Raw genomic sequence first — 27,698 nt, 5'->3', positions numbered from 1 at the left:
ATTAATTAGCACACTTTTCTTTCGATATATTCTTTATCTATTCTTTTAATTTTCTTATAGAACTTTACTTCTTTAAATGTTTTTTACCAAAATTATTGATATTTGCTTGGCTCAATTTATGGATATAAAAGTAACAGCTTGATAAAAATAACTTATTTCTTTCTTTTATTTTCATGTTCTAAGTAGAAAGATATTTTTGCAAGTCCATAAGATCATGTCTTGTAAAAATAACTTGAATACACTTGATATAATCTTTATATAATAAGGTTAGCGGTGTTAACAAAATAAGGTAAGATTTACTAAATGCTTAATTTGTTTTTTTTATCCCTGCGCATGCTTCAATTCATCTCTTACTATTTTCTGACTATACTCTATTTGTGTGTTTTTGTAAGTTGCGTTGCTTTGCAGGTTAGATTCTAACGAAATTAAGATTATTGAGTGTATGACGTACTATCTTACCAGTTATACATACTTCACATTATCACGTCTAAATTAAATAAATAAACTCGGAAATAAAATAAAATTATTATCAGCCACATGATTTGTTGCCACACCGCACCATGATTAAAGTTATATAAAGAGAGATACCAGGACAGATTCAAGTTGAAAGAAAGTCCCAAAAACAAACAACCAAATTTTTTTTAACACAAACCCATTCGTGTGCGTGCGGCTAAGTTAAAACATTAATGGACATTTCTTCATCACTTTTACTCTTGTCCTTCTTCCTCCTTGTCATCATCATCTTCATCTTTAACAAGATCAACGGTCTCAGAACATCCTCAACTTCAAAGAAGAAACTTATTGAGAATGTTAGTACTCACAGCCACGGACCAAGGTTTCCACAAGGAAGCCTGGGATGGCCTGTCCTCGGAGAAACAATCGAGTTCGTCTCTTCTGCTTACTCTGACCATCCCGAGAGTTTCATGGACAAGCGTCGACTTATGTATGAACTCTTCTCCCCCTCTTAACCCTTTAATGTTCACAGTATATTTACAAATTTAAAACTAAACTTGACTTTAATACTTATAAAGAAAAATAAGCCCTTGGAAAGTATCAAATATGCTATTTTGCCATTTAACAACGTTATTTTTCTATCATCTATAAATATATATGTTTGATTTTTTGTATGCAAAGGTATGGTAGAGTGTTTAAGTCGCATATATTTGGAACGGCTACAATCGTGTCGACGGACGCAGAAGTTAATAAAGCAGTTTTACAGAGCGACTCCACGGCATTTGTGCCGTTCTACCCGAAAACGGTAAGGGAGCTCATGGGCAAATCGTCAATACTTCTGATAAACGGGAGTTTACACAGAAGGTTCCATGGATTAGTCGGTTCGTTCTTAAAGTCACCACTTCTCAAAGCTCAAATAGTTAGAGACATGCACAAGTTTTTGTTGGAATCCATGGATCTATGGTCCGAGGACCAACCTGTTCTCCTCCAAGATGTTTCCAAGACTGTTAGTATACCCTTCCCTGATAATTTCACTAGTTAGTTTTTAATATATACGACGATTCATGCATTAAAATTGAAAATTAAAAAGGGCAATCATAATCATACCACCACGGAACATTAATTTATTTTAAAGAACATGGTTACAATCATTACATTTGATATAATGATTACAAGTTTCTGCGTTTTTTGTTTTGTTTAAGAGAACCAACTATTAACCCTTTTAGTATGTTTTCATATGTGATTAATTATTTTATTTAATTGGTAGGTTGCATTCAAGGTACTTGCAAAGGCATTAATAAGTGTAGAGAAAGGAGAAGAGTTTGAAGAGTTGAAGGAAGAATTTGAACAATTCATCAGAGGACTCATGTCACTGCCAATAAACTTGCCTGGAACCCAACTTCGTAGATCTCTCCAAGCTAAGAAAAAGATGGTGAAGCAAGTTGAAAAGATCATAGAAGGCAAAGTCAAGAGAGCTAAAAGCAATGAAGATGGTGTTGTTGTAAAAGATGTTGTGGATGTGCTGCTTAAGGACTCAAGTGAAAACTTAACTCACAATTTGATTGCTAACAATATGATTGACATGATGATTCCTGGCCACGATTCGGTACCTGTCCTTATCACCCTCGCTGTCAAATTTCTATCCGATTCTCCTACTGCTCTTCATTTTCTAACGGTAATTAACTTAAACCATAATCAAAGTTATGATAGTTTAATTAGTTCGGTACCCTTCTTCTAATCAAAAGCTAAAATTTTATTTTTAAAGTATATATACGAATTTTGATCCTAATGTTTATATCACATGATGGCTATAAGTTTTACATTGTAGTATGGACTCCAGTAAAATCTTCTAGACATGAAAAAGAAAAGCTTTATGTTATAATGAAAGACTATTCTCTCTTTCACAATTGAGTGAGGCAAATCACTCATTAAAGAATTTAACAATGGATTGGAAACTGATATTAACTCGTGGATATATGATTGCTACGATAAAACAATAAGCTCTAATTTAAAATATTTATGATTTTTCAGGAAGAAAACATGGAGCTGAAAAGTTTGAAGGAATTGACAGGAGAGCAACTATATTGGAATGACTATTTGTCTTTACCTTTTACACAAAAGGTATATATGTTCGCCTTTTGCCTGATATAAGTTATATAATTATATGTGAAAAGGTTCATTAGGCCGTTTAATAAACTTATATCACCAATTATCATCAGGTCATTACAGAGACATTGAGAATGGGAAATGTTATAATTGGAGTGATGAGAAAAGCGATGAAGGATGTTGAAATAAAAGGATACGTGATACCAAAAGGATGGTGCTTCTTGGCTTATCTCAGATCAGTTCATCTTGATAAACTTTACTATGACTCTCCCTACAAATTCAATCCCTGGAGATGGCAAGTAAGAATCACTCAAATACAGTTGTTAAACAACCAAATGTTTACGACGAATTATATATTTAATTAGATCTACGTTTTTTTTACTAACTAGGAAAGGGACATGAACACGAGTAGTTTCAGTCCTTTTGGAGGTGGCCAGAGGTTGTGTCCTGGTCTTGATTTGGCCCGACTTGAGGCTTCAATTTTCCTTCACCATCTTGTCACTCGCTTCAGGTAATCAAATAATTACATGATATTATTATAGAACTATTCATATATATGGTGTTGGTGTAAATAAAATTATTGATGACAAAAAAAGAAGATAAAGGTGTGGCAAGTGCTCTAGGCTTTAGACAAACCAGTACATTAGGACCATATAAGTCTCCATCTCTTTTTGACAAGTTGGACTCAGTTATTAAAAGACAAAAACGGAAATGTACTTCTTGAGAAAGCTTGTAGCTAGCAACTAACATTCAAATATAATGATCTAAGTCCAAATTTGTTTAATAACAACCTAATGTTTTGGACTTTTTGTTATGACAAGCAGATGGGTTGCAGAAGAAGATACAATTATAAATTTTCCTACAGTTCATATGAAGAACAAACTACCCATTTGGATCAAAAGAAGGTGACTCTCTTTCAGTGGAAAATGGAGAATCAATTTTGCATGATCAGAGTGTAAAAGGTTTAACAAGTTACACGAGTGGTTGAAAATGGGAGTGAAATGAAAGCGATAGTGAGACAGAAAAGACACATACATGGAGTGTAGAGACAAAAGGGAGTCACACGTGTGGGAGGCGTGTCAATTATTCGTCGTTTTCCGTCAAAGGACATATAACGACAAAATCACAAAACCTTTATAATTGTTGAAAGGGCTCCACGTGGATCCCAGCTGCTTATTTATTTTTTGTCAACATTAGAAATTCAGAACTTCTCGTTTTTGCTACAAAGTCAAAGTGTATGATATTTATATCAAATATATTCATGATGTAGAATTCTGATTAATTTCCACGACTGTTTTTCTTGGTATATGTACTAGGACATTATGGATTTTTTTTTTATGAACTCCGACGACTCATTCATTCTGATATCTTCGTTTCAATTCATTTTCATATACTATTTATATGTTATACATCAGTATTTTCGTTATTTTTCATTAGTTAGTAGTTCTCAGTAACTAAACCTGTGAGATATGCTTTAGATAATAGTTCTAATTGTCAAACAAAACTTGTGAGGTCTGCTTTAGTTACTAGTTCTCGATATTGAAGTAAACCTGCGAGGTCTGCTTAAAAAGGTCAGAGCTGGAGAAGAACTGAAGATACGTTGCGTTTGTTGCTTATGTTGCTTATGTGTTTATATTGATCATGTGGTATCAAGCTCTGCATCGTGATCATGTGTTTACATTTGAGTATCTCTGAGTTATTGTGAACAAGTATATTCAATCTTTTTATCTCATTAACTGGACTAAAAATTATCAATCATTATTTTGTAATTTCTAAAGTAGTTACGGAGTTTTTCGTATGTTACCAGTTTCTGATTTGATAAGGATTTTGAAATGATGAAAGTTAGGACAACCTTTGGCCTCTAATTTACATGTTAATTATATAATGAGTAAGAAAGTTATATTCCTTATCTTCCAATAAGATAAGTAGATGTAAATAAAATAACAACCCACTAAAGTTAATTTAAACGTAACAGATAAAGAAGGGTTGTTCGCACTGAACATCACTAACAGCCAACATCGTTATTTACACCATCACCAACCGATAATTTAATCTTTAACACATTTTATCCTAAGAAATCACTATAACCTTAGCGTCTAGCAGGTTGTAGGGGTGTCAAAATGAGTTACGACTCATGAGTTAGCTCAGCTCAGCTCAATTTTTTCATGAGTATGATCACTATATTTTAGGCTCATTTAATAAATGAGTTTAATGATCGAGCTTAAAAAAGATCACGAATTATATGAACGATCGTTAATGAACATGAGCTGACTCATGAGCTCGTTCATTTCTTTATGGAAAAAGATAATTTATCTTTAAAACTAAAATGTAAAATATACATACGTAATATAAGAGTAAAACTTTTAAAAGTTATCTATAATTTTTCCGAAGAAAAAAAAGAGACTATCCTGTTTAGAAATTATCAAAATCTTCTATATAAACTCACGTTAACCATATCATCTCTCTCACAAATTTCATTGATCTCAAATTTGACATACATCTCCTCTCACTTTGCTTATCGTAACTCAGAACTCACGGTAAGTTATTTATGATTAATAGTTTTATTAAATTTTAAATAATACTATAGAAGTAATTTTATCGATGTCTAATTTAATATAGTTATAATTATTTTGTGTTAGATCACGAGTTAGCTCATTTAACTCATGATCTAGATGATCCGAGTACGAGTTTACATATTGAAACTCATATAATAAATGAGGTGATCTGAGCTAACTCATGAAAGAGCCGAGCTTACTATAAGCTGAGCTGAGCTGAGCTGAGCGAGCTAGCTCATTTTGACACCCCTAGCAGGTTGGTGTCATGATAAAACTTGGGCTCATATATTGTCAAAATTGAGGCCTCATTTGTGACAGGCCCATTAAACTAAGTTCATTATATTTGTAAAAGCCCAAAATCAATGAAATTGCGTTAAGTAGGTGGAGAGAGACTCCTCATGTACTTGCCGACATAACATATGTTAAAACAGTAACTATATGCCAGAGAGACTCCTCTAGAAAGGGACCACGTGCAACCTGTAGGTCAGTTCAATAATGTCATCTCACTCGGTGACTCCTTGTCTGTCACCGTTACTTTATCAAAATCTTCATGAAGTTAATCACATGAACTAAACACATAATATCACATCTATCTACTAGTATAAGTTTATGTTTCCCAAATCTAACTTCAAGACGTTTGACCAGATCCCCACGCTAATCTATAAGAATATTATCAAAAAAATGTTTTGTAGAAAATAATCACGATCTTATCTAATCAATCTTTTTTTATTCCATAAACATACATTAACAAAATTAAAAAATGCAAATGTGCATCACCTAACAGTTTATACAAGAGTCCATTACATTATAGGACACTTTTGTATCTTTTTTAACAAGATCAGTCACTTTGTGCTTGAGGAGCACTTTTCATGAAATCGAGGCATAAACTGGACGAAAGTACCCTTTGTTTGTCTAAGATGATATCTGTTCGGTTAAGTAAATATAAAGATGTTATAAATATTGAAAAGTGTATATGGAAAAGTGTGCTATGCTTAGGACCGTCTGATTTAAAAAGTAAAGCAGATCTGAAGGTTTGGGTGAGTTTGACGTTTTTGATTTTTGAAAACTCAGAATAGAAGCGTAGTTGATGCGGGAGTTTTCTTCTCTTTTGTGGAAAAAAAGTTTTTTTTTGCTAAATTTGTGGAAAAAAGTTTGGTGTAAACTAATTATTATTATCATTATTGTTAATTATTTCTGGTTATTTTTTGTGGATGTGGACAAGTATATATGGACATGTCTAAGGGTACAAAATCATTTTCGAACTTAAAGAGATTGAAAACAATATTGTGTTTTAGGATTTTGGGACTGATGATTGGAGTTGGATGAGAGCTCGCACGATGGTTGGTTGCGTAATAATGCCTTAGTTCTGTGGACAAGAGAGTTGTGGACAGTGGAGTTGGGGATGGACAAGGTGTGAAAAGAAGAGTTGTTGACAGTTGAGTTGTGGACAGGAATTTATGTACATCAATTTCTGTCCACAACTCAACTGTGGAAAAATATAAATTGGCATCGAAAAATTTTCAGATTCTTGAAACAATTAAGTTTACTCGATCCATGGGTTTAATATATATCATCTCTGTGATGATGCCATCGCTGAGGCTGTCCCTGATACGGTCACAGGATCATGCTTGAATTTTTCTTGGTCCAGATTTATTGACCACGATTTAGATAAATTGGACGGTGGAAGTTCACGGAAAGAAGCTGTGAAAGTAAAACACGCAGCATCATGACAGTAAAACCACTAAGAAGCCAAGTAGTTTATCTCTTTTTTTTTCATACTCTGTTATTGTATGTTCAAAACAGAGTGTTGATAGTTTTACATCACTCTACAAAATTCATCTTTACAGAAACATCTTCACTTTCTATCTCCATTATGTTATGATATTTTCATTAAATTCATCTTAAACATCTTCATCTTCACTTCCACACTACGAGCTTGTCGTCGTTCTCACCATCAGCTCAGACCAACTCGCGGTCGCATCGTCCTCTCCACATTGAAGCTCCGTTCATGGATTTTTAAAGGTGAGAATCGGTTCATTGATTTCAGAAGAGGGAAATAAGTGAGATTATGGTTAATGGATCTGTGAAAGAGGTTTTGAAATTGGAGAGGAGAGAGAAAAGAATCAGATACTCTGATGCTTATCGGATGAAAACAATAGAATTAAAAGAAAAAGAAAGTCTATAGTTAGCTTAGAAAAGGGTAGAAGAGACAATATACATGAAAAAAGTGTGTGACAAGCACATTGTGTCTCTATGTGTAATTATAAAGTCAAAATGTGTCTGTAGATGTAATTTTTTCATAAACTAACAACAGTCTTTCATTTATTTCCCACTCCATACTAACACAATAAAATAATGACAAACTACGGCTCTATTCCGACGTCGTCTCACGGCTCGCCGGTGGTAGACCTCGACTCAATCTCACGCGTCAAGCAACACATCAAAGACGGACTCGCCACGCGCCGGCCATGGAGAGTGATGCTCGACTTCCACTCCATGGGACTCCCTCGCGGCGTCTCCGACGCTTTCTCAAGAATCAAGAAGAACCTCGTCTACTTCCAGACGAACTACGCGATCGTCTTCTTGGTCGTGATCTTCTTCAGCCTTATCGAGCATCCCACGTCGCTCATCGTCTTGACCGCGTTGGTCTTTGTCTGGATCTTCCTCTACTTCCTCCGCGACGAGCCTATCAGGCTGTTTAGTTATCAGGTCGATGATAAGACGGTGTTGGTTTGCTTATCGGTGATTACTCTTGTTTTGCTGTTCTTGACGAACGCGACGCTAAATATAGCTGGTGCGCTGTTGGTCGGAGCTGTGTTGGTTTTGATCCATGCGGTTGTTAGGAAGACGGAGGATCTCTTCTTGGACGAAGAGTCGGCGATGGCTGAAACTCTTGCCTGAGGTCATGTCCGTCGACATGAACCGATTAATTGATCTCGAACTTTCAATGTGTCGATTTTAGTTTTGTATATTATATTGTTTTTTCTTGTTTTATCATTTGATGTGTGATAATAACTTTTAATTTATTATATCGGGTGTGAGTTTGGTTTGGGAGTTGGGATTTTTTTTAGCTTTGTTTTGGGTGAGGAACGTTATTTCGAGTTTGAAGTCTGAACTCTGAACCATCTATCTTATTAAAACAGAAACATTCTGTTGGACCTAACATTTATTTTGTAAGTTTTTAAATTAAATACATTTTTATACTTTATAATTAAACATACATTAAATCACTAATGTTCATTTCTTTATAATACTATCAATGTTTCCAAACAATATACTTATTTCTTTATAATACTATCAATGTTTCCAAACAATATACTTATTTCTTTATACTACTATCAATGTTTCCAAACAATATATTTTTATACTACTATCAATGTTTCCAAATAATACAATAATTAATCTTAATTATTTTATATCTATCATTTTCTCTTTAAAATTTTGTAGAAACGTCATAATTTCATAAATTGCAAAATAGTGAACTTTAAAATTTCGATTATAAGATTACAAATTATGAAACTTTTACAATTTAAATCCAATTAGATTACATATCGGTCATCCATCAGTTCAATCGGTTAGTCTCGGGTTTAGTGATTTTTTAATATGAATATTTTAAAAACATAAATTGAATTGTCAGATCTCCGGATTAACCGGTATAATCACAATTGGGTTGAATTTAAAAATACTGATTTAAATACAAAAAAAATTTAAATACACACTCTTTAAAAATTACCAAAATATTTATTAAATTATTAGTAAATTTTTCATCGTAAAAAAATATCCCGCGCTTCAAAAGCGCGGGTCAAAATCTAGTTCTAAATTGTTAGAGAGTTTGTTAATTATAAATCCAAGACTCGTTAATTGTTTAGTAATAAGTTACTCTAATAAGTTGGACTAGTCCACCGATAATAACACAAATCAACTGAGAATTAGTCTATCAATTTCTTGAGCTTTAGTAACAACAAAAAATTAAAAAAAATTACTGAGCTAGCTCAATAATGTAGGTCGTTGTTTCTTTCTTCTTTGACATGCAGAACATGCTACTTAGTTTTGATCACCTTTTCAGCTTATCTTTTGTCAAATTATGAATTCTCTTTTGAAATGATTTTTTTGTGGAAATAATTATAGTAACTTGTTACCAAAAGAAGAAGTCATCAAACATTACATAAACCCCACAAAAAAAGCGATATAACTGGATATCCCTTTTTGCATCATGTAAGTTTTCCTGGTCATTCATCTTTTGGGTTTAACTTTAAAGTTAGGAAAGGGGACCCAAAGCTCACATGGGTACATTTTATTGGGCCCTTTCAAAACCCCATGAAAGCTCTCTATCAGTAAAGAGAATTAATTCAAATCTACCAAGTCACAATCAAGCCCAAAAATCACACTAGATTACGGATAAAGCCTTCAAATTAGGCCCAATATAAGCCCATTCCAAAAGAAAGCCATTGTCTATTTACATGTCAGCTCCCTTTCGCCGGCGCGTATCAACCACCGACCGCCAACCTCGCCGCCGACAAGAGAAAAATGGCGGCGTATCACCAACCGTACGATCCTTACTACGTCTACAACCCTCTTCCACAGCTCCTCCCTCAGTTCGCCGACGAACCCGGGGCGATCAACACACTCTTCGTCTCCGGCTTGCCTGACGACGTCAAGGCTCGCGAGATCCACAACCTCTTCCGCCGTCGTCCCGGGTTCGAGTCTTGCCAGCTCAAGTACACTGGACGCGGCGACCAGGTTCTGTAACTTCACTCAGAAGATTCCAATTTTGAGAGAAAAAGATGTAAACTTTATGATTCTTCTGTCAATGTCTCTAAAGCTATTGAAAGTTAGTTAGTTTTTCGTTTCAGGTTGTTGCGTTTGCAACGTTCTCGAGTCATCGTTTCGCTATGGCTGCAATGAATGAGCTAAATGTGAGCTTTATTTTGGTCTGATCTGAGTTGTTGTTGTTGTCTTTAACACATTGTCTTGTGAAGTTTCTATGTGTTTGTAAAAAAGATATTATAGTGTATTTGACTGTGGTGAATCCTTTTTTTTACCACAGGGTGTGAAGTTTGATCTTCAAACAGGGTCGACTCTGCATATAGAAGTAGCTAGATCAAACTCCAGAAGAAAAGAAAGGCCTGGTATGCATATTACATACTTTTACTCTCTTCTTGTCTCGTAAAGTTATAGAAATTGATGATGAGTGATCAAAACCAATTTTTGTGTGGGCAGGAAGTGGGCCTTATGTTGTAATTGATAACAGAAACAAGGAACCATCTAAATCTCAGGACGACCAGAGTAGTGAAGGTAATGATGTTGTTCTGTTACCTTGTCAAGTTCTTAATTTCTGAATTTTATGTTCATATGCGTGCTTGATCTTTTTGATACATCTTTAGGCGAAAGCGATTCTGATGAGGGAAACGATAATTCTCCAAAGGAAAACGATAACACCAAAAGGTTGACAAAATACGTTTAGAGGCTTGGTTTTGTAGTCCTATAATGTCGGAAGCAGGAGACTAATGTATATACTGATATCTTTTTTGCTAATTTTACAGCGAAGTGGACTCTGATCAAGATAGTAAAGCACCACCTATTGTAAGTACATTCCAAATCTAATCTATCAACCAGTTGCTATCTATAGTCCGTTGAAGAGTTAGAAAATCTCAATTGCTTAGACTTGTTTATGGTTCAAAAGCTTATAGACACATTTCTAACAGGGGCATTTGGAAAAAGCATCTGAAGGAGGTTCTGGTGGTGCTGCTCGACCATGTTCCACCTTGTTTATAGCCAATCTAGGGCCTAATTGTACTGAAGATGAACTCAAACAACTCCTGTCTAGGTAAACAGTATGCAATTGGCTTAAACTTATAGCATTAGCCATTTCTTTATTTCTTGAAGTATCATTGCTTTTGGAATAATCGATTGATCTGTGATCCCTCCCTCTGCTCACAGATATCCTGGTTTCAATACCCTTAAAATCCGAGCAAGATGCGGAATGCCAGTTGCATTTGCTGATTTTGAGGTACAAGTTGTTACTTGCTTGTGATTTTTTTTTTTTATGTTAGTCTTTGCAGTCTATAAATAATTACTGTCACCAATTACAGGAAATTGAACAAGCGACTTATGTCATGAATGATCTTCAAGGCAACCTCCTGTCGTCTTCAGACCGAGGCGGCATGCATATCGAGTAGTGTTTCTTGAATTTTCTCAGTTACTTAAAATTTTGGAAAGATTGTTACATTCATGGTTGATATAATGCTAAAATTAATGTCACTCTGTGGTTATTGTTTCTTCTATAGATATGCAAGATCCAAGATGAGGAAACAGTAGAAGATTCTCATAAATAGTAAGCCTCACTTCTCATCTGACAACGGGATTGAGAGATCATATAAGCAAATAAAGCTGTGTTTCTTATTTTTATGTCTCCACTTACTACTATTTGTTGTCATGAAATATGGATCTTCTATGCTGACACTTCAAAATAAATATGTGTATGTATTATCTATCTTAGCCAAAATTTACTGTGAAAGATCTGTAAAATCTTATGTTGTATTTTCTGTGCATGCAGGATCTTGAAAAGAGTGAATCAAGTTCTTAGTCTAGTCATGGTCCACTGAAGGTCATTTAATTACTGCCCCCACCAATGTCCTCACCAGTTTTGGGGGTTTCTTGTGTATATTATATCTTATCTTTGTTCAATTTGAGAAAAATGTTGTGTGGATAAGCACAGACCCAATGCATCACTGTATTGACAGGCATTCAGATTCACACACCTGACTTCTCTCTATCTCTCTCTCATTCATCATTATTACATTGGCAATGACTTCCACTGTCGTGCGAGTAAGAAAAGCCTTCAGTGTTTTGTTTCTCTCTCTGTCCCACACTGCATAACAATTCCCTTGACCCTTCAAAACCAACAATTCAAATTCAAAAGAAGATTGAAGCCTCTACTTGTTTTGTCATTTTATAATCATTTCCTTTTTACCAAAAACAATTTCAAGTTCCTAGATAACATATATAGGAAATCAATCTTGCATCTTACCCGCTATACAAACAAAAAGAGTCAGAAAAAAGCTTTCTTCCCAGCTTTGGACCACATTACTGAAAACATGGGACCTTTAACCCCTATCAACTAAAACTTTTCCATAAGACACTGTTATCTGATTGTACTCTCTTAATCCTTTTAGTTATCATTGCTTGCTGTGGTTTAGTTCCAACCTTTGACCTCTTTCCCTCTCCCTTATAGCTAGTCTTGGCGTTTCAACAGACACCCTTTCACTGAACCTATCCGACCCAAACCCATCTTTTGTTAGCTGACCGCTGCTGTACTGATCCGCCCAGAACCGCCCGCTTCTGTTGCCTGCATCTGACCCTGGAGTTGAGCAGCAGTTCCCATCCATTATCATATCTCCTTCCAGTATACGCAACACCTTTAGAATTTTGACCAGACAATTTATTAGTATCATCAGAAAAGTTAGAATCGTCATGACAATGAAGAGTGACTGCAAGCGTTTACCTGAGACATGCGTGGCCTCAAATGTGGGTCTCTACGTATACACAAGGAAGCTGCATGGAGCATACAAATGACCTCACTTTCCACAAAACGGTCCCCAAGTCTCGGATCGATAAGTTCTTCTACAGCATATTCTTCCAGTAGCGGACGTGCCTGAGATCACAAGGAACTCGAGCATCAGTACTATTTACTTTTGCTGAGCGAGTAATCAAAGATGTAGATTCATTACCCATTCAGTGAGGCATTGCTGGCCTTTCGGCATTGTAATGTCAATGGCTTTGCGGCCTGTGACTAGCTCAACTAAAACAACCCCGAACGAGTAGACATCCGCTTTCTCTGTTATCTGTCCGCTTTGAGCATACTCTGGAGCTAAATAGCTGCACAAATATACTTTCTTTTAGCAAAGTTTCAGGAAGAAAATTACAGCTTTAGTTGATGTCTCACCCGAAGGTTCCTATCACTCGTGTTTCTACTCCTAGTTCTCCATCAGGCTGCCATCTCGCTAGACCAAAATCTCCGACCTGATGGAATTTAACAGCTGTCTTAGGACCAAAGAGCATATGAAACAAAAACAAAAGCCAACATTAGTATATACATACCAGTGGCTCATTATCATGAGTAATGAGGATGTTGTTAGGACGCATGTCTCTGTGGACAATACAGCCAACTCTGCACTCTTCGTGAAGATACCGAAGACCTCTTGCAGCTCCAACAGCAATCTTCTGCCGTGCAGGCCATTCCAGCGTTTCCCTCTGGCGACCTGGATAAAAGCTTTATACTGAGCAAAACATTCTCTCTACCACAAATAAAAAGGCATCATCATTACCGTATAGATGGGAGTCAAGTGAACCATTGCATATGTATTCATAAACCAAGAGCCGTCTACTGTCTTCAATGCAGAAACCAATTAGCATGACGACGTTTCTATGCTGAGCACAGCTGAGAACTTCCACTTCGGAACAAAACTCCACATCTCCTTGAGAACTGGCAAGTTTGTGCTGCTTCACCGCGACTACCTGGCCTTCCGGTAGTACACCACGATGAACAGAACCATATCCACCCTCTGCCAAGAAGTTAGCCTGTGAGAACCCACCTGTTGCAAGCTCTAGCTCCGCGTATGAAAACAGCCTAGGTGGTTTCCCAAACACCGGCGCCTTGTGCTGGCAGATAGAGCACAGAGGAGGCGGACCAGGAGGAGCGTTACGAGAGAGTGATATTGCATCTCTCACGTTTCCACTAAACTCCACATCCATCCTTCGACTAGAAGACAGACCAGCTTCTACATCAAGCTTAGAGAACTTCTCAAGCAAGGCCTTTGTAGTGGATATTTGAGCTCTATCATCGTTTTTCCACAGGCCTTCTTCCTCGGCCTCTAAAGATGAATGGCGATGTGTGCCGCCAATACATTCTGATATCCAAGGCTGGAATCTCATACTCGTTGATGCTAATGATTGGCTTTCACTCTCTGTCTCAGAGCCGCCGGAATCATCGTTCTCCTTGATGACCAATGCTCCATCCTTCTTCATGTACCCACTCGTTCCCAAGGTGAAAAACGGTGAAGTTCCCGGGTCAGAGCTTGACACTGATGAAGTCCCGGCTTCTGTGCTTGTGAATGGCGTCCCCAGCTCCGGGCTGCTAGTAGGAGTTACAGGTAGTCCTCTATCGGAATCTAACGATCCTTTTGTGTTCTTTGTGTCTTTTTCAGATGCTGCTTCTGGTCCGGTTGGTAAAGGAGACGCTTTCTCAGCAACCTTCCTAGGAGATCCAACCAAGTTTAAGCGCAGAACTTTTGCCTGAGAACGCTTCATCACCACAATGTTACATTGCAATTCATCCATACACCGTTTCTCTTCGTGCTTAAGGTGTCTGCAAAACAAATCACACAGTGTAAGTTGGGAAAGTAGTAAAGATAATGGTGTTATCTACTAATTTTATCCATAAACATGTTCAAAAGCTAAAAGAAAGTGGATGATTACTTGTCTAGTACTACCCAGTTTGCTTGTGCTTTCTTCGACTCAGCAGCAACTGCTCCATAGGGTGATCCAGAAACAATCTTAATCTTGACATTTATCTATAGTAATATCACAAACAACAAGAACATGAGAAAGATGTGATGCTATTCACGGTATCATGATATGTGTATGCTATAAGAGCAAAAAACCTTATTGGGATCATAGACATCATGAAGCTGGAGAATCATTTGGGAACAAGTGTCAGTGAGGTCACTCTTTATCGCTGGAAGTGCTTCAGAATGTGGTTTCTGGTGACCACTTGCACAGTCTCCGGCAAACATAGGGAAACTCCTAGTGAAACCCCAAAGCTTTCTTCCTACACATTTCATTCATCAGAAGGTAAATTAGATGTAAGGATAAAACAGAGAAAATCAAAACATCCAAAGAGAGATGGGCAAGAAAAGTACCAGAGTTTTGAGAAGGGACAACGACAATGAGGGTAATGCAGTCGCCAGGGTGAACAACATGAGTCAAAGCCCAAATCAAAGCAGTCTTAGGGATCTCCCTAGAGGCTTTAACAGCGACGATAACCTTCTCAGCAGCACCATCAGATACTAGAGGAGGCTTTTCCTGCTTCCCTCGCTTCAGTAGACGACTCATTTAAAAGATAATATATCCAACAGCAGAGAGCAAAAAAGCGAAGAGAAATGCAAGAGAGTTTTCTTGACCCTCTTCTTTTGGTATGCCTTTATTATAACAGGATCCTCAAAGGTACTCTGTACTTTGATTGGAGAGATAAAAGGCTCACAAGATTCTGGAAGATAACAGGACTCTTCTAGCTTTTTGCATTATTTTAGCTACTGCCCCCACCAAGTTTAGAAACCTCAAAGACAAAGAATCAAAGAAGACTTTCTCTCCTCCTTGCAGATAAATACAAAACCTCCTCTCTGCTAAATTCACAAGAAACTTGAAAAGAACGGATTCAACTCCAAAAGATCCCAAAACCTCCTCCACCCTTTGAAGATGAATCACAGAGCCAGAAAAAAAAAAGCTTATTACAGCCTCTTTGATTTTTATCGATCTGACAACAACAACAAAGGAACAAAAAATCCTGTTGAGCAGAAGACAAAAAGACACGAGGAGATTCTTCCCCCTTTCAAAAAAGCTGTCCACAAACTTCAAAACTCCACCTGTTAAATAAATACACAAAAGATTAAAACGATAACGAAGCAAGGAAAGATTGTGATTGAAGAAACAAAGAGAGAAGAAGACTCTGAAGAAGGAATTTTAAAAAATAGATATGGTTAGAGAATGAAGATACTTAAACTCGAAGAGAATGAAGATTTTTTTTTTTTTTAAAAAAACGAATTTCACGAGAATGACAAAGGAATTTTTCCAGCGATTCGACTAATAAAACCAAAGAGAAGGGACAAAGAGATTAAATGCATTTTAATTATTTATCGCAAACTGCCAGAAGAAGATTATTATACGAGATAGATAAATAAATAAATAAAATCACCCAGCTAAGCTAAGCTAAAGCTCTCTCATGAATTTCACCGCCTATGAAAACGATTCAACGAAATAAGTGGAAAAAAAAACAAAAAAAAAGAGAGAGTGAGACGAGACGAGAAGAAGAACATAGGAGAAGAAAATGAAATTACCAGAAGAAGAAGAAGCATTGATTGTGTGTGAGTCTGTCCTCAAGCTTCTGTCTCTCCTTTCACTATCAAAGCACAGAACACTAATCCAAATTACTGGAGAGAGATAATAAGAAAACAAACCGCCAAGGAGGAAGAGAAGAAAGATGTGAAAACAGCTTTTTTTTTTTCTTTTTCTTTTTAGGGTTTTGGGTTTAGCCTTTTCTCTAGTAATAACAAAATAACTATCTTTCTAGTCCTACTAAAATAATGCAGAAGCTCTTTCTGCTGATTACTGTTTTCTATTCTGTCTTTCCCAATGCTGTTATCATTTCATTTAAAAAAATATAATATGGTTTGCCATTTGTAAAAAAGTAATTAATCTTATCATATAAATGATTATGTTTGAGATTTTGAATGATTTCTGCTAAAAGTTATAGTTAAAATCCTGGTTATGAATTTTATGATTAATCTTTTAAGTTTAGTGTTTAGGCATCGCATAAATCAATTTTTTAAACACTTAGCTGATTTTTAAGAATGTTGGTTATGGTATGCTGTACAAGTGGACTTGTTACTTTAATTTAAAACTGTTTTAGTTTTTTTTTTATCAGTTTCTAGTTGACCAAAACTCCTGCATTTGGAGAAATCGAATTTACCCTTGAAGAGATATACTGGTAAAAAAACACAAATTCGAAACTTTCCCTGTAATATATCAACTGGTTAGGTGATTGTTCGTCTAATTCATATTGCTGGTTAGATGTGAATAGACCCTTGTCCTCGTTGGATTTTGGAGAGACTTTGTCCCGGTTAGTTTTGCCCTTTGGGAAGCCTTTAGCTGGTCCCATTTTGAATGAGCTCAAAATTATTTTTCCAAAGAAGTTCAAAAAAATACAAATACAAAATAAACTATAGTTTTTTGTGTGGGGTTTATAAAATTCGTAAAATGATCTCCGAAGATAACTTATTTTTTTCTTACTAATCTTGTTTCACTTGTAGATATTGAGATTTCTTATTATTAGTTCCAAAATTGCTTGAACTGAAAGTAACCAATTCTACTCTTTTATCGCTCTTCTCCCTACTCTTTAGTTTGAAATTTAAATTTTTGTAGCTTTGTGACTATCTTTCAGATCTCCTTAAACACCCTCTCGATGACAGACCTCGGGAAACGAATCGACGTCTTTATATATGACAAATTTGAATCAAACGCAGTCTCCATCTCCTAAACGTGGTTTTCTAAACAAGTACGTAGTCACAGCCGACAGGTCTGATTAAATTCGATTAAACAAATACTAGTACTATTGATTACGTTGATCTTAAGATTCAATAGTTTACTATTATTTTGAACAGTTCAAATTCAAACGAGACAACACTTGGTTCTTTATACTCGAGAAAACAAATTGCTTGAAAAAGAACCGTGATTGGCTTTTGCATGAATTAAATTGATTACATCAGATCGGATTATATAGAAATTAGAAAATAATGAAGTTAATAAAATTTAATACAAAAGTGTAGAGACAAAATAAAAAGGAAATGGTCCAAAAATGTGTTAAGTATAGAACAGAGCACAATAACAGGTAGTTCAGGCTCGAGTGTCATGTAGTAATCCATCGTGGGTCCGTCCAACCCCAACCATCCCACTAATCATTACTACCTTTCTAATTTCACCAATTTTATTCTTTTCCTTATTACAAAATTTTCATAATAATACTACAAAAATATTCAGATCATGTGGTCCTCTTTCAAATTTTCCACGATGCATGATCCCACGGTATCTCTGGATACAAAACATAATAATTTGATCTAAATTTTATATCTTCTATGATTTGTGGGAACATGTTAGATGCCTTGTTTGGATTCCAAATACATTTGAAAAGATATTTCAGTGTTTAACTGATTGTTTGAAACTGATTAGTGTATTGATTAGCTGAATATAGGTCACATCATCAACGGCGGCCAATGCCGTCACTACTTCAATCAGCCTCCTTCTGTCACACTACCACCCACATATTATACTACTACAGTATATTTTAAGGGTCAACAACTATACAATATTAACATTATTGTACAGTATAATATATTAAACTAAACTAATAATAGCTTCTATAGAAACGACAACGTCATTTATATCGGGGTTGGTGCCGGCATGAGTCTGTATGATGTACTACGCAAAGACAATTAACTTTATTGATCTAATGTTAATATTGTATTAGTCACCGGTGATTACTCAACTATCATAGTAAAAACAGATAATTTATACTTTCTAAGTAGTAAACAAACATATAATGATTTAACGTTTACACCCAAAAAATATTTGATTTAACTTTTTGATACAGAACAAAGTCTGCTTAGCACACTTCGAAGCAGTACATTGTTTCATGTTCCTCGAGTTCTCGACTTACATTATTAATACATAACTAGATTTTGATCCGCTCTTAGAAGGGCGGGTATATTTTTTGTTTTAAATTCAATTTTTGATATTTTTGTTTTTTGAGTATATTTATATTTTTGTAATCATATTTGTGTATAAATTTTAGTCAAATATATTTATTAAATAATAGTAATTTAAAAAATTGATCCGGTATACGCACGGTTAAAGCTAGGTTGCGGGTCGAATTCGCTTCACTGACCCGCTAACCCGTGGATTTTCAATTTTTTTTGGTCAAAAAATCTGATCCGCACAAATCGCAAATAAATAATTGTGTACCCGAACCCACTCCGTTTAATTTTGTGGTTATCCGCGGGTAATATATATATTTTAAAAATCATTATTTAATTTAGTTATTATAAAAATATATTTATAATAAAAAATTATACATGATTTAAATTATAAATTATTATTTTCAAATTCCTGTATTTCTAAAAAATATATTTACTTTTTTACTTTTTATTTTTTAAATACTTTGGGGGTCGACGGGTAGTCGCGATCAAAAACTCACCAACCTACACTCATTCCGCATAAAATATTCATAACCCGTACCTGCAAATCGATTTTTCAAATAGTTGGACCAAATTTATGATCTGTCCTTAAAATAAATAACTTTTAGTTGATTAAATTTACAAACAAAAATGAAGAAAGTAGTTGACGTGTAAATTAGAGCGCAAAATGTATTAAAGAATATGCGGAAGACCTAACTCACACGTAGAGCCGGCCGTACTTTTTTCGAACACAAAAACGGTTTTGAAGATCACAACAACATGAGTAGAAACAGTTATATATACACACGCATAAGCAATTACATATAGTAATAATATTTATTTTAATTGAACTCAACTAATATCAATAGAACATACTTCAACTTTAATAGTATTGATAGTTATTAATTTTTTATATAAAAAAATAAACTATAGTTATAGTTTTGTTTAAGTAATCAAATAGTAATTAAATAAAAAAATTATATGTTTTTCATTAACGTTTCATGAGATGATTTTATATATTATGATATAAAACATTATTATTACACACGTAATATTATACCAAACAAAAAATATTACACATTATAATTTGTCACTGAATTGAAAATGAGTATTGTAAATCAAGGCCCATGATCCTATTTTTTTCTACATTCACGTGTGCTTTTGAAAAAGAAAGTCAAAGCCTCATATTTTCTAAAGAAAACCGATTATTATGCAGTTGGAGTGGTGGTTACAGCCACGATATATAATTTGATGAAGTTAATATTTTTTAAGTATAGACCATTAAAAATAATTGTTGGACTCAACATGATATCAACTGATCATGCTGAAGAATTAATAGAATAGATTAAGTAATGGAAGTTTTATAGTTTGTGCGGTGATATTGTCCGTAATGACATAGCAAACTTTTGTAATATGGTTTTATTAAATAGAGTGTATCGTGCGGGGAATTTTTCATTAAGAATTACACGCACGTCTTAATAAGACGTAATAAGACATTTTTGTCATATTTGTTACTATTATATTGTGCGTCTACTTAACTAATCGATCGTACATAGTAGTTTCGAGACAATGACCCTAAATTTAATCACCTAGCTCGTAACCTATGTTGCTAGCGACCCATCAGTTGTGTTGGAACACTAATAAATACTTCCTCCATTTAAAAAAAAATTCATGTTCTAGAAAAATAATTTATTTTTATAAGATGGTATTTTTATGTTTTAATATATTTCTTAAGTTGTGAACTTTAAAAATATTAATTGCATTTCTTAAAATTTATTGGTTTAGAAATATAAGAAATATAAAATTGCAAAAATATGTATCAATAATTAAGTTCTAATACATTTTATTAATAAGTTTGAAAATAATAAGTTTATGCAACCATCATTTATACAACCCACAGAAACACTCAAGCAACCAGTATTATGTAACTGTGTGTCTTCACTTTTCCTAATGACACTGGTACAGTGAATTGTCTCTTCCGTCATTAAAACTGTGTATTTTGTTCTTCTTTCAAGGTTGCGTACTGGATTCTTCAGTTCCGAGGAAAAATTGCATTTATATTCTTCACAATGGTGTTTCGCAAAAAAAAAGTTATTCAGAACGGTAATATACATTTATTACCATTTTGAATAAAAACCAATAAATAAATGAATGCGTAATTAACTCTTGTACAAGGTACTTCCACAATTAATTTTTCGGCCATCATAAACTAAAATGGTAAGAACATCTATTTTAACCCATTTTCAGAAAAAAAAACACAGAACCTAGATTTGGACCACTCAAAAACTAAAAAAGTAATTTTACACAGCAAAAGCTCCAATCAAAGAATTCCCACAAGAAGTTCAGTACTGAAAAAAAATTCTCGAATGAAAACCTTTGAAAAGGTCATTCATTTTTCTATTGATTCCACTTTTATTTCAAAACCAAAATTTAATTATATTTTAGAATAATCCTGAAAATATTTATTTTAATTTGTTGTTTGATAACCTTAAGGCGTCTCTCATGGATATGCTTTATAACATGGTTCAGTACCGTCACGATTTACTCACACACACACACACACACACGTTAGCGTGGCCTGATGAAGAGATCATAATGTAAAACTACTATAAGAAGCGAAAAATGATGGTCCACCGCATGCCATTTTCGAGCTTCTACTTGCTGCAGCTACTTTGTTCTTACCCATGCAGGTCCAAAGTGTACAACTATTAGCATGAAAAGGTATCTTATTCAACAGTCAGTACAATTATCCTTCCAACTTCCGCACATGATAATAATGACACTTTACACAAGTATCTGCATAAACACACCCGGTCCAATCCAATCATCATACATAAGATGTATATGCGTGAAGGTGCGTGAACGCAAATGATTAGAAATCCTATGTTCTAATCGAAGTCACAGAGTTTTGACCGTTTTTATTTACTTTAAACTTCAGTTTTATTACCACAAAACTGTCGAAAGAGATTGACACAAACATGGATAAGGTTTAGAGATCTTTACGTATGATTTCTCCCAGAATTGGGATCACAAGATAAATGACACGTGAGTAGGAAGATACGGAAGAGCCATGTGAGATATAATACGAATCAGATCGAGATGTCATTTTTTCATAATGTGATGAAATGAAGAGACAATGACCCTACGTTATTAAATCTGCATGATCTCTTTATCTTCAACCGTACACCATCTTTGTGTATGGGCCGCTTTGGTTATGCCAATCATGACATGTAACGTATCTTCCTTCATCCTTCAAATTTGTTTTCAAATACTAGTTTATTGTTTTATTAATATCATAAAAATTCACGTATAATGATTGTATTTGTACAACACTAAACTGTACTTGCACTACAAAATATATTATAAAGATCTGAATTTGGCAATCTACATGATGAACTCTTTGGTAGAATTTTCTCAATAATTTGCATAGTTGACAAATCACATTTAATTTGAGTTGAACCTATAAAAATTTTCTAACATAGATTAATCAATCTTAATAATTTTCTTATATACGACTGTAATTGTCTACATTACTATACTTTAATGTATCAAATCTTATTTACACAATTGAAATGCTTTACATTAATATCTTCCCAGGAACTGACAGAGAAAATATCTTCCCAGAGTTTAGTACTAAATAAAAATGGGCCTATATGATTTCTACTTGCTTCGGTCCATGTTTACTTAGCCCATGGTTTATTACTAAGTAAAAATTGGTTGTTGGTGCTGAACTTGATGGTTGTCTGCTGCAAGACAGCTTTTGTCTTTGGGGTTTAAGGTTCTTCTCTTAGAAACCAGGAGTCGTCCTAGTGGTAGAGTCTATACTCAGAAGATAGATTTGCCGCAAATGAACTCGGTGGTAGTGTGATCACGGGTCTACATGCGAACCCACTTGGAGTTCTTGCGAGGCAGCTTTCTGTTCCACTTCACAAGGTTAGAGACCATTGTCCTTTATATAATAACTCAGAGGGAGTGGTTGTTGACTCCAAAGTTGAGTTTAGGTTTAATAAACTGCTTGATAAGGTTGCTGAAGTGAGGGAGGTGATGGATGTGACTGCTAATAAGATCTCCTTGGGGTGAAATGTTGGAGACTCTCAGGGTACTCAGGTGTAGCTAAAGTTTTGTACACTCAAAGATCTGAGTGGACAGAACCATCTACCTTACTTAACAGTGTTTTGAAAAACCTCAGAGGTAATAGTTAGAGCGTAATCTACTTCCAAATTCTCGCTATAATAATGTTTTTTTCTTTTGACATATTTGCAGACATATATGGTCCTAAAGGTACTTTTGTGCCTGACCCAATACAGGCGATTTGCACGAGATGGGGAAGTGTCAAGTGATCCTTTGTCATATGGATCATATTCTCATGTAAGGGTTGGTTCATATGGCGTAGACTACGAGATTCTAGCTGAAAGTGTAAATAACCGACTATCTTTTTTGCTGGTGATGCCACGACAAGGCAACATCCAGCCATTATGCATGGTGCCTACTTAAAGCGGTTTAAGAGAAGCGTCGTGGATATAACAGGTTGTGAATGTTTCTCGCATTAACCCAAAAAAAAACTGTCCAAAGATACAGTGGAGTTAACAATCGATGTCCTTGAAGATCTGTTCAAAAGACCTGACTATGCAAATAGGGAAGATCTCATTCGTATTCAACCCATCAACGGACGATCCGAAATCAGTTGGATTAGTTAGAGTTTGTTTTGACAGCGTCGAAGACGATGATCCAACCAATCTTCTTCAGCTTTACAGTATTCCCTCACGGGAGCAAGCTCAGAAGCTTCAAGGGTTGGATGAAAGCAGTAACGAAAGCAAATTGGCTTATCTGATCAAGGCTTTCGGGTTAAAGTTGATGGTTGCCAACTCAATACCAGACACATGTGGTGCGTTGATCAGTGTGATAACTAACGCACGCAAAGGCAGAAGCAGGACCCGTGTGTTGTTGCAAGGCAATAAACCACCACCACAAAGTTTCGGTTTCTTCTGTTTTTCAGTATTTTTGTGACTCATTTTTTCAGAGAAACGTTTTGTATCAAGAGAGTTTCAGATTCCTTACTAACCCACCATCACATAGTTTCTGCTTTGACTTTACTCCTCTGTCATTTTTGGGGCCTTTTTAAAAAGTTTTGTTTGAAGCTGTAACAAGGCATACAAGCAATACATAGAGAGTGGCACCAACTGAAAAAAAAACACAATACCTTCATTCAATTTCAAATACATATTTATGAATAAATTTTAAGACACAGTTCGGCCATAACTTAAAGATGCCAGGTAGAGATTCTTTCCCCATTTTTCCTACATTAAGATAAAAAGCAAACACAAGATGAAGGGAGAACCAAAAACAAAAAAGTCTCAGGAGATTTGAGCAATCTTTACCCACCTTGACATGAGTGCTAGGGAACTGAGAGGTACGCAATGTCTCTTGTGTCTCATCAGCCAGTCTACGCCGTGGGATGCTTAGAATTAGAGCAGCTTGATCTGTTGTTGCTGCTGTTGATGTAATTCTGTATCCACCATCCCAACGCCTGTGCACGCCTTCACTCGGATACAGAAAATCCAGTTCCACAACCTACAGAGAGAGCGAGAGAGATTGGAGAATTTATGAATCAGAAATCAATATGGTAGAATTTATGAATTAGAAAGAGGAAGATTAAGAAGTCATCTCATGAAAGCAAAAAAAAATCAAACCTGTTCACTGTAGCCAGAATTGCGGGACATAACAACACCCCATCGGCTTCCAGCTGTTGCCATAGAGGTTACATGGAAGCCTTCTCTCCACTTCTTGTTTATCCACTTGAATGGAAATGAATCGCTTACTTTGTAAGATTGCTGTGTATATGCCGTGCCTTCAATACCCAATTTAAAAACAAAAACATCGAATAAGCACATCATATACCTTACCATTCATGAAGAAAAAAGCATATTATTATTTTACCAAAAGAAGGAAAAGTGTATATGTACCTTTTGACATGACAACTAAGGAGCTTCCATTGGTTGCACCGGCAATAGAACTTATGTAGTAGTTCTTTTCCCACTGCTCCATTATCCACTCCTGAGACAGAACCTAGTTATAAGATCATCTTGACAGAACAAAGGCCTAATAATAATCAACAGAGAGACACTGGACCAACCTTATGCAAGAAGACAGGTGAAAGTTCATAGACTTGGTTTGTGAAGCCAGTTCCAGCATCCATTATTAATGCCCATAGATTCGAACATGATGATACACAACTTATTAACAGACCATCTGCGATACCTCTCTCAATATGCTGTGCTAGCCTTATATCAGCTACATTATAATGGTACCTGGTTGCACAAGTAGATTGTTAGGTTTTTTTACTGGAGACATATTGAAGCTAGGAATCAAACTCACAAAACGCAATCTACGTTAGAAACTTTGACTTCCCACTGGAGGCACCGTTCGGATCAAAGACATTTACAAGTTGACTGCTGTATAATTTTAACCAGGATTTTTTTTTACCTCTGCTTCATTGGTTGCCTGGCATTGTAAATCGATATCCATTGCGTTGCAGGGACTCCTAGACGGACTTTTTTCCTAGGGACATCTTCTTCTTCGTCCCCAATGCTCAACCTACCTCGCTTCTGTCCAACTTGAAAAATGATCTAGCACCCAAATAAGATATCAAACAACAACTCCAAGATGACTATTAAATAGGAAAGATAGCAAAGATGAACAGCATGAAATCGTCACCTTTTGAGCACCCTCTGTGTTAATAGGCCTAATTGCCGGGTTTTCTCCCAAGAGTTCTTGAAAAAGAGATACTAACTTACCATAGTTAGGTTCCTCGTCAAATTTCATATTTACCACAATCTCAAGAAACTGCTTGAAAGGAGGGGGGCAGAAACAACAAAGCATATCCGGCGATGTGGCCATCTTCTTTTTGCAAACGAGGAATGACTTGTTATCTCCCTGAAAATTGAGCAATAGAAAGGATTAGCAGAGAAAGAAGAATGCTAATAACATCATTCTAAAAAAAAAAGATACGTCTGAACTACCTGATATCCTTGCCATGGCAGTCTGCCTCGATGAAGGAAGATCAGTGTATATGCCAATGATTCGAGATCATCTCTTCTGCTAGCAGTTCTCCCCAAGTGAGCATGTGCACTTGCATATCTAACTGTTCCCCTACAAAAAAAAGCAGAGAAATAATCAAGAAAAGAGTAAGAGTGAATACACAAATCAGAAATACGTAGTAGTTTGCAAATCATTACCTAAACATATCGGGACGTTGGTCATATTCAACATGTTGACCGTTACCACCTCCTTCTCTCCACTTTGTTGCTGAAAGGTTAGTTAAAAAGATGAGAAAGGTAAATAAGTACCTGGAAAAAATCACATAGATGTTGAAATCAACCAACCTAGTCCTAAATCAACAAGAAACAGCTTTTTCTCTTGAGGCGTTGAAGGCTGGCCGAGTAAGAAATTTTCTGGCTTAACATCTCCATGCACATAACTGAAACCAAAGCAAGTCATGACTTGTTAGGCTTGTTAACAGAGATAAAACATAAAAACTTGAAGGAACCTTGGGCAACCAATATAAATAAATAAATAAATAAAAAATAGAAAAGTTCAAGCACAAACCCTTTAGCATGCATCTTTTCAAGGATGGACAGTGATTCAACTGCAATGCAAGCTACCATTTCCGAGGACATTCTGCTAAGACAGGGGAAAGTATTGTGAAAAAAAATTATGAACGAAGTGATTAGAACTCTCCAAAGTTGTGTAATGGAGACTCACGCTTGCCCCGAAGTATTCCATATATCCCACAAGCTAGGCCCGAGTATGTCCATTACCTAAGGTAAAAAAATTGCATCAACAATCAATCATACCGCAGGAGAAAAACAGAAAGGAGAGAAGGAAGGGATCCACATCCAGTACCATAATATAATAGTCTCCTTGTCTCCCTTTGAAATGTACTCTAGGGACTCCATGGCTGCCACCCAACGTACTGAGTCACAGTAAAATAATAAAAATGTTAAATTTTCAAATACATCCTTAATAAAAAAAGTAAGAAAGAGTGAGAGAATGGAACACTCACTTGTAGACCTGCCACTCATGTGGAGGACCATAGTTGCAACCCTTGCTGCTTCGATGCTCAAACTTCAGAGCAACCTATCAAAGAAATGGTTATACACAGATCCTTGTGGTAAGGCAGACAGAGTTAGATTACCTCCAAGATGCTAGCCCCTGCACTACGATCATTACCACCACTAATACGACGTCCTACGAATACTTGTCCAAAACCACCCTTCCCAAGCTTCCTCTCAACCTTATATAGCGGTGATCCTCCAACTTGGACCTGATAATAAGAGACAGAATCGTATCGTTAGCCATTTCACCAAAACTATGCACAAATGATTATCTCCAAACAACAAAAGAAATCAGAGAGAAAGTTTTACTCTTTCAGGGAAAGGAGCAGTGTTTCCTTCTTCTTCCTGAGCAGCCGCCTTGTTAGAGCCACCACTATCGTTACCAATCGCCATCACTTTCTTCTCTTCTTCTTCCTCTTCTTCACCCTTCTTACTATCAATACCGCTGTCCTTTAGATTCTCCTGAAGGATCACCTTCTTATCTTCCTCTTTCAATTTCAATCTCCTCGCAGCTAACCTCGTCCTCGGCCTCTCTACTGCTTCTGCAACCGGTTCACGGGTTTTCCCGTTGCTCTGCTTCCTCTGATTCTTATCCGCAGGCTGCTGATTCGGAGCTACAGCGCCGGTAACACGGCCACGGCGGACTCCACGGCGAAGCTCAGGCATAGCTCAAACCCCATGCAATCGAGACGGGACGCCGAGAGTCCGATCATCATAGTCCTCCCGAAGCCAAGGCCTTGATCATTTCGGATTTTGGAAGGCGATTTGGAAGATATAATCGGAGATCGATTTTCCGATGAGAAAAGTTTGATTTTGGGGGATTAGGGTTCGCCGGTTAAAGTTGCGATGAAGAGCCAAAAAAAAAAAAGTTGTGGAGAGAGGAGACGATGTGAAAATGCGGTAGTTTATGCCACGTCAGCTGTTGCGAGTCTCTCTTTAGGAAAGAACCGAACCAAAAAAAAGGT

General features: G+C 35.9%; 5 protein-coding genes and 1 pseudogene across 6 annotated transcripts; 4 read left to right on the top strand and 2 right to left on the bottom strand.

The window, feature by feature from the left end:
* The first annotated feature begins 597 nt into the window (after positions 1 to 597).
* LOC108857636 (3-epi-6-deoxocathasterone 23-monooxygenase CYP90D1) lies at positions 598 to 3,924 on the top strand. 2 transcript variants are annotated; one of them, XM_057010638.1, is made up of 7 exons: positions 598 to 943; positions 1,135 to 1,258; positions 1,721 to 2,128; positions 2,485 to 2,574; positions 2,673 to 2,858; positions 2,949 to 3,070; positions 3,384 to 3,924. In XM_057010638.1, the coding sequence occupies exons 1-7, from the start codon at positions 687 to 689 to the stop codon at positions 3,466 to 3,468; spliced, it is 1,272 nt and encodes a 423-aa protein (XP_056866618.1). In that variant the 5' UTR covers positions 598 to 686; the 3' UTR covers positions 3,469 to 3,924. The 2 variants fall into 2 exon arrangements, with proteins under 2 accessions (XP_056866618.1, XP_018487141.1); XM_018631639.2 differs by having other exon boundaries at positions 1,135 to 1,459.
* A 3,469-nt stretch (positions 3,925 to 7,393) lies between these two features.
* On the top strand, positions 7,394 to 8,211 carry LOC108859306 (PRA1 family protein F3). The gene has a single exon (XM_018633196.2). It carries the CDS (start codon positions 7,470 to 7,472, stop codon positions 8,013 to 8,015), a length of 546 nt encoding a protein of 181 aa, XP_018488698.1. The 5' UTR covers positions 7,394 to 7,469; the 3' UTR covers positions 8,016 to 8,211.
* Positions 8,212 to 9,586: 1,375 nt separating this feature from the next.
* LOC108861468 (protein WHI4) lies at positions 9,587 to 11,887 on the top strand. Its single transcript, XM_018635337.2, has 11 exons — positions 9,587 to 9,854; positions 9,968 to 10,030; positions 10,162 to 10,243; positions 10,335 to 10,409; positions 10,499 to 10,559; positions 10,658 to 10,697; positions 10,820 to 10,941; positions 11,055 to 11,124; positions 11,207 to 11,289; positions 11,402 to 11,448; positions 11,671 to 11,887. The coding sequence occupies exons 1-10, from the start codon at positions 9,642 to 9,644 to the stop codon at positions 11,430 to 11,432; spliced, it is 840 nt and encodes a 279-aa protein (XP_018490839.1). The 5' UTR covers positions 9,587 to 9,641; the 3' UTR covers positions 11,433 to 11,448; positions 11,671 to 11,887.
* Positions 11,888 to 12,053: 166 nt separating this feature from the next.
* Positions 12,054 to 16,186, bottom strand: LOC108861466 (inactive protein kinase SELMODRAFT_444075). Its single transcript, XM_018635332.2, has 9 exons — positions 15,035 to 16,186; positions 14,777 to 14,943; positions 14,592 to 14,686; positions 13,442 to 14,481; positions 13,215 to 13,375; positions 13,060 to 13,136; positions 12,845 to 12,992; positions 12,619 to 12,768; positions 12,054 to 12,532 (listed from the first exon to the last, which is right to left on the bottom strand). Exons 1-9 carry the CDS (start codon positions 15,225 to 15,227, stop codon positions 12,293 to 12,295), a joined length of 2,271 nt encoding a protein of 756 aa, XP_018490834.1. The 5' UTR covers positions 15,228 to 16,186; the 3' UTR covers positions 12,054 to 12,292.
* A 5,271-nt stretch (positions 16,187 to 21,457) lies between these two features.
* Positions 21,458 to 23,712, top strand: LOC108858025 (lysine-specific histone demethylase 1 homolog 2-like; annotated as a pseudogene).
* An 11-nt stretch (positions 23,713 to 23,723) lies between these two features.
* Positions 23,724 to 27,661, bottom strand: LOC130494353 (casein kinase 1-like protein HD16). The gene is made up of 16 exons (XM_018635333.2): positions 27,043 to 27,661; positions 26,814 to 26,942; positions 26,682 to 26,755; positions 26,522 to 26,591; positions 26,381 to 26,436; positions 26,225 to 26,296; positions 26,002 to 26,096; positions 25,855 to 25,924; positions 25,639 to 25,768; positions 25,334 to 25,552; positions 25,103 to 25,245; positions 24,753 to 24,927; positions 24,583 to 24,673; positions 24,310 to 24,467; positions 24,002 to 24,190; positions 23,724 to 23,916 (listed from the first exon to the last, which is right to left on the bottom strand). Exons 1-16 carry the CDS (start codon positions 27,397 to 27,399, stop codon positions 23,857 to 23,859), a joined length of 2,088 nt encoding a protein of 695 aa, XP_018490835.1. The 5' UTR covers positions 27,400 to 27,661; the 3' UTR covers positions 23,724 to 23,856.
* Between the last annotated feature and the right edge of the window lie 37 nt (positions 27,662 to 27,698).

This window comes from Raphanus sativus, chromosome 5, assembly GCF_000801105.2.
Source record: "Raphanus sativus cultivar WK10039 chromosome 5, ASM80110v3, whole genome shotgun sequence".
NCBI lineage: Eukaryota > Viridiplantae > Streptophyta > Magnoliopsida > Brassicales > Brassicaceae > Raphanus > Raphanus sativus.
The sequence above is the reverse complement of the archived record's forward strand: the minus strand, read 5'-3'. Positions and strand labels throughout refer to the sequence as shown.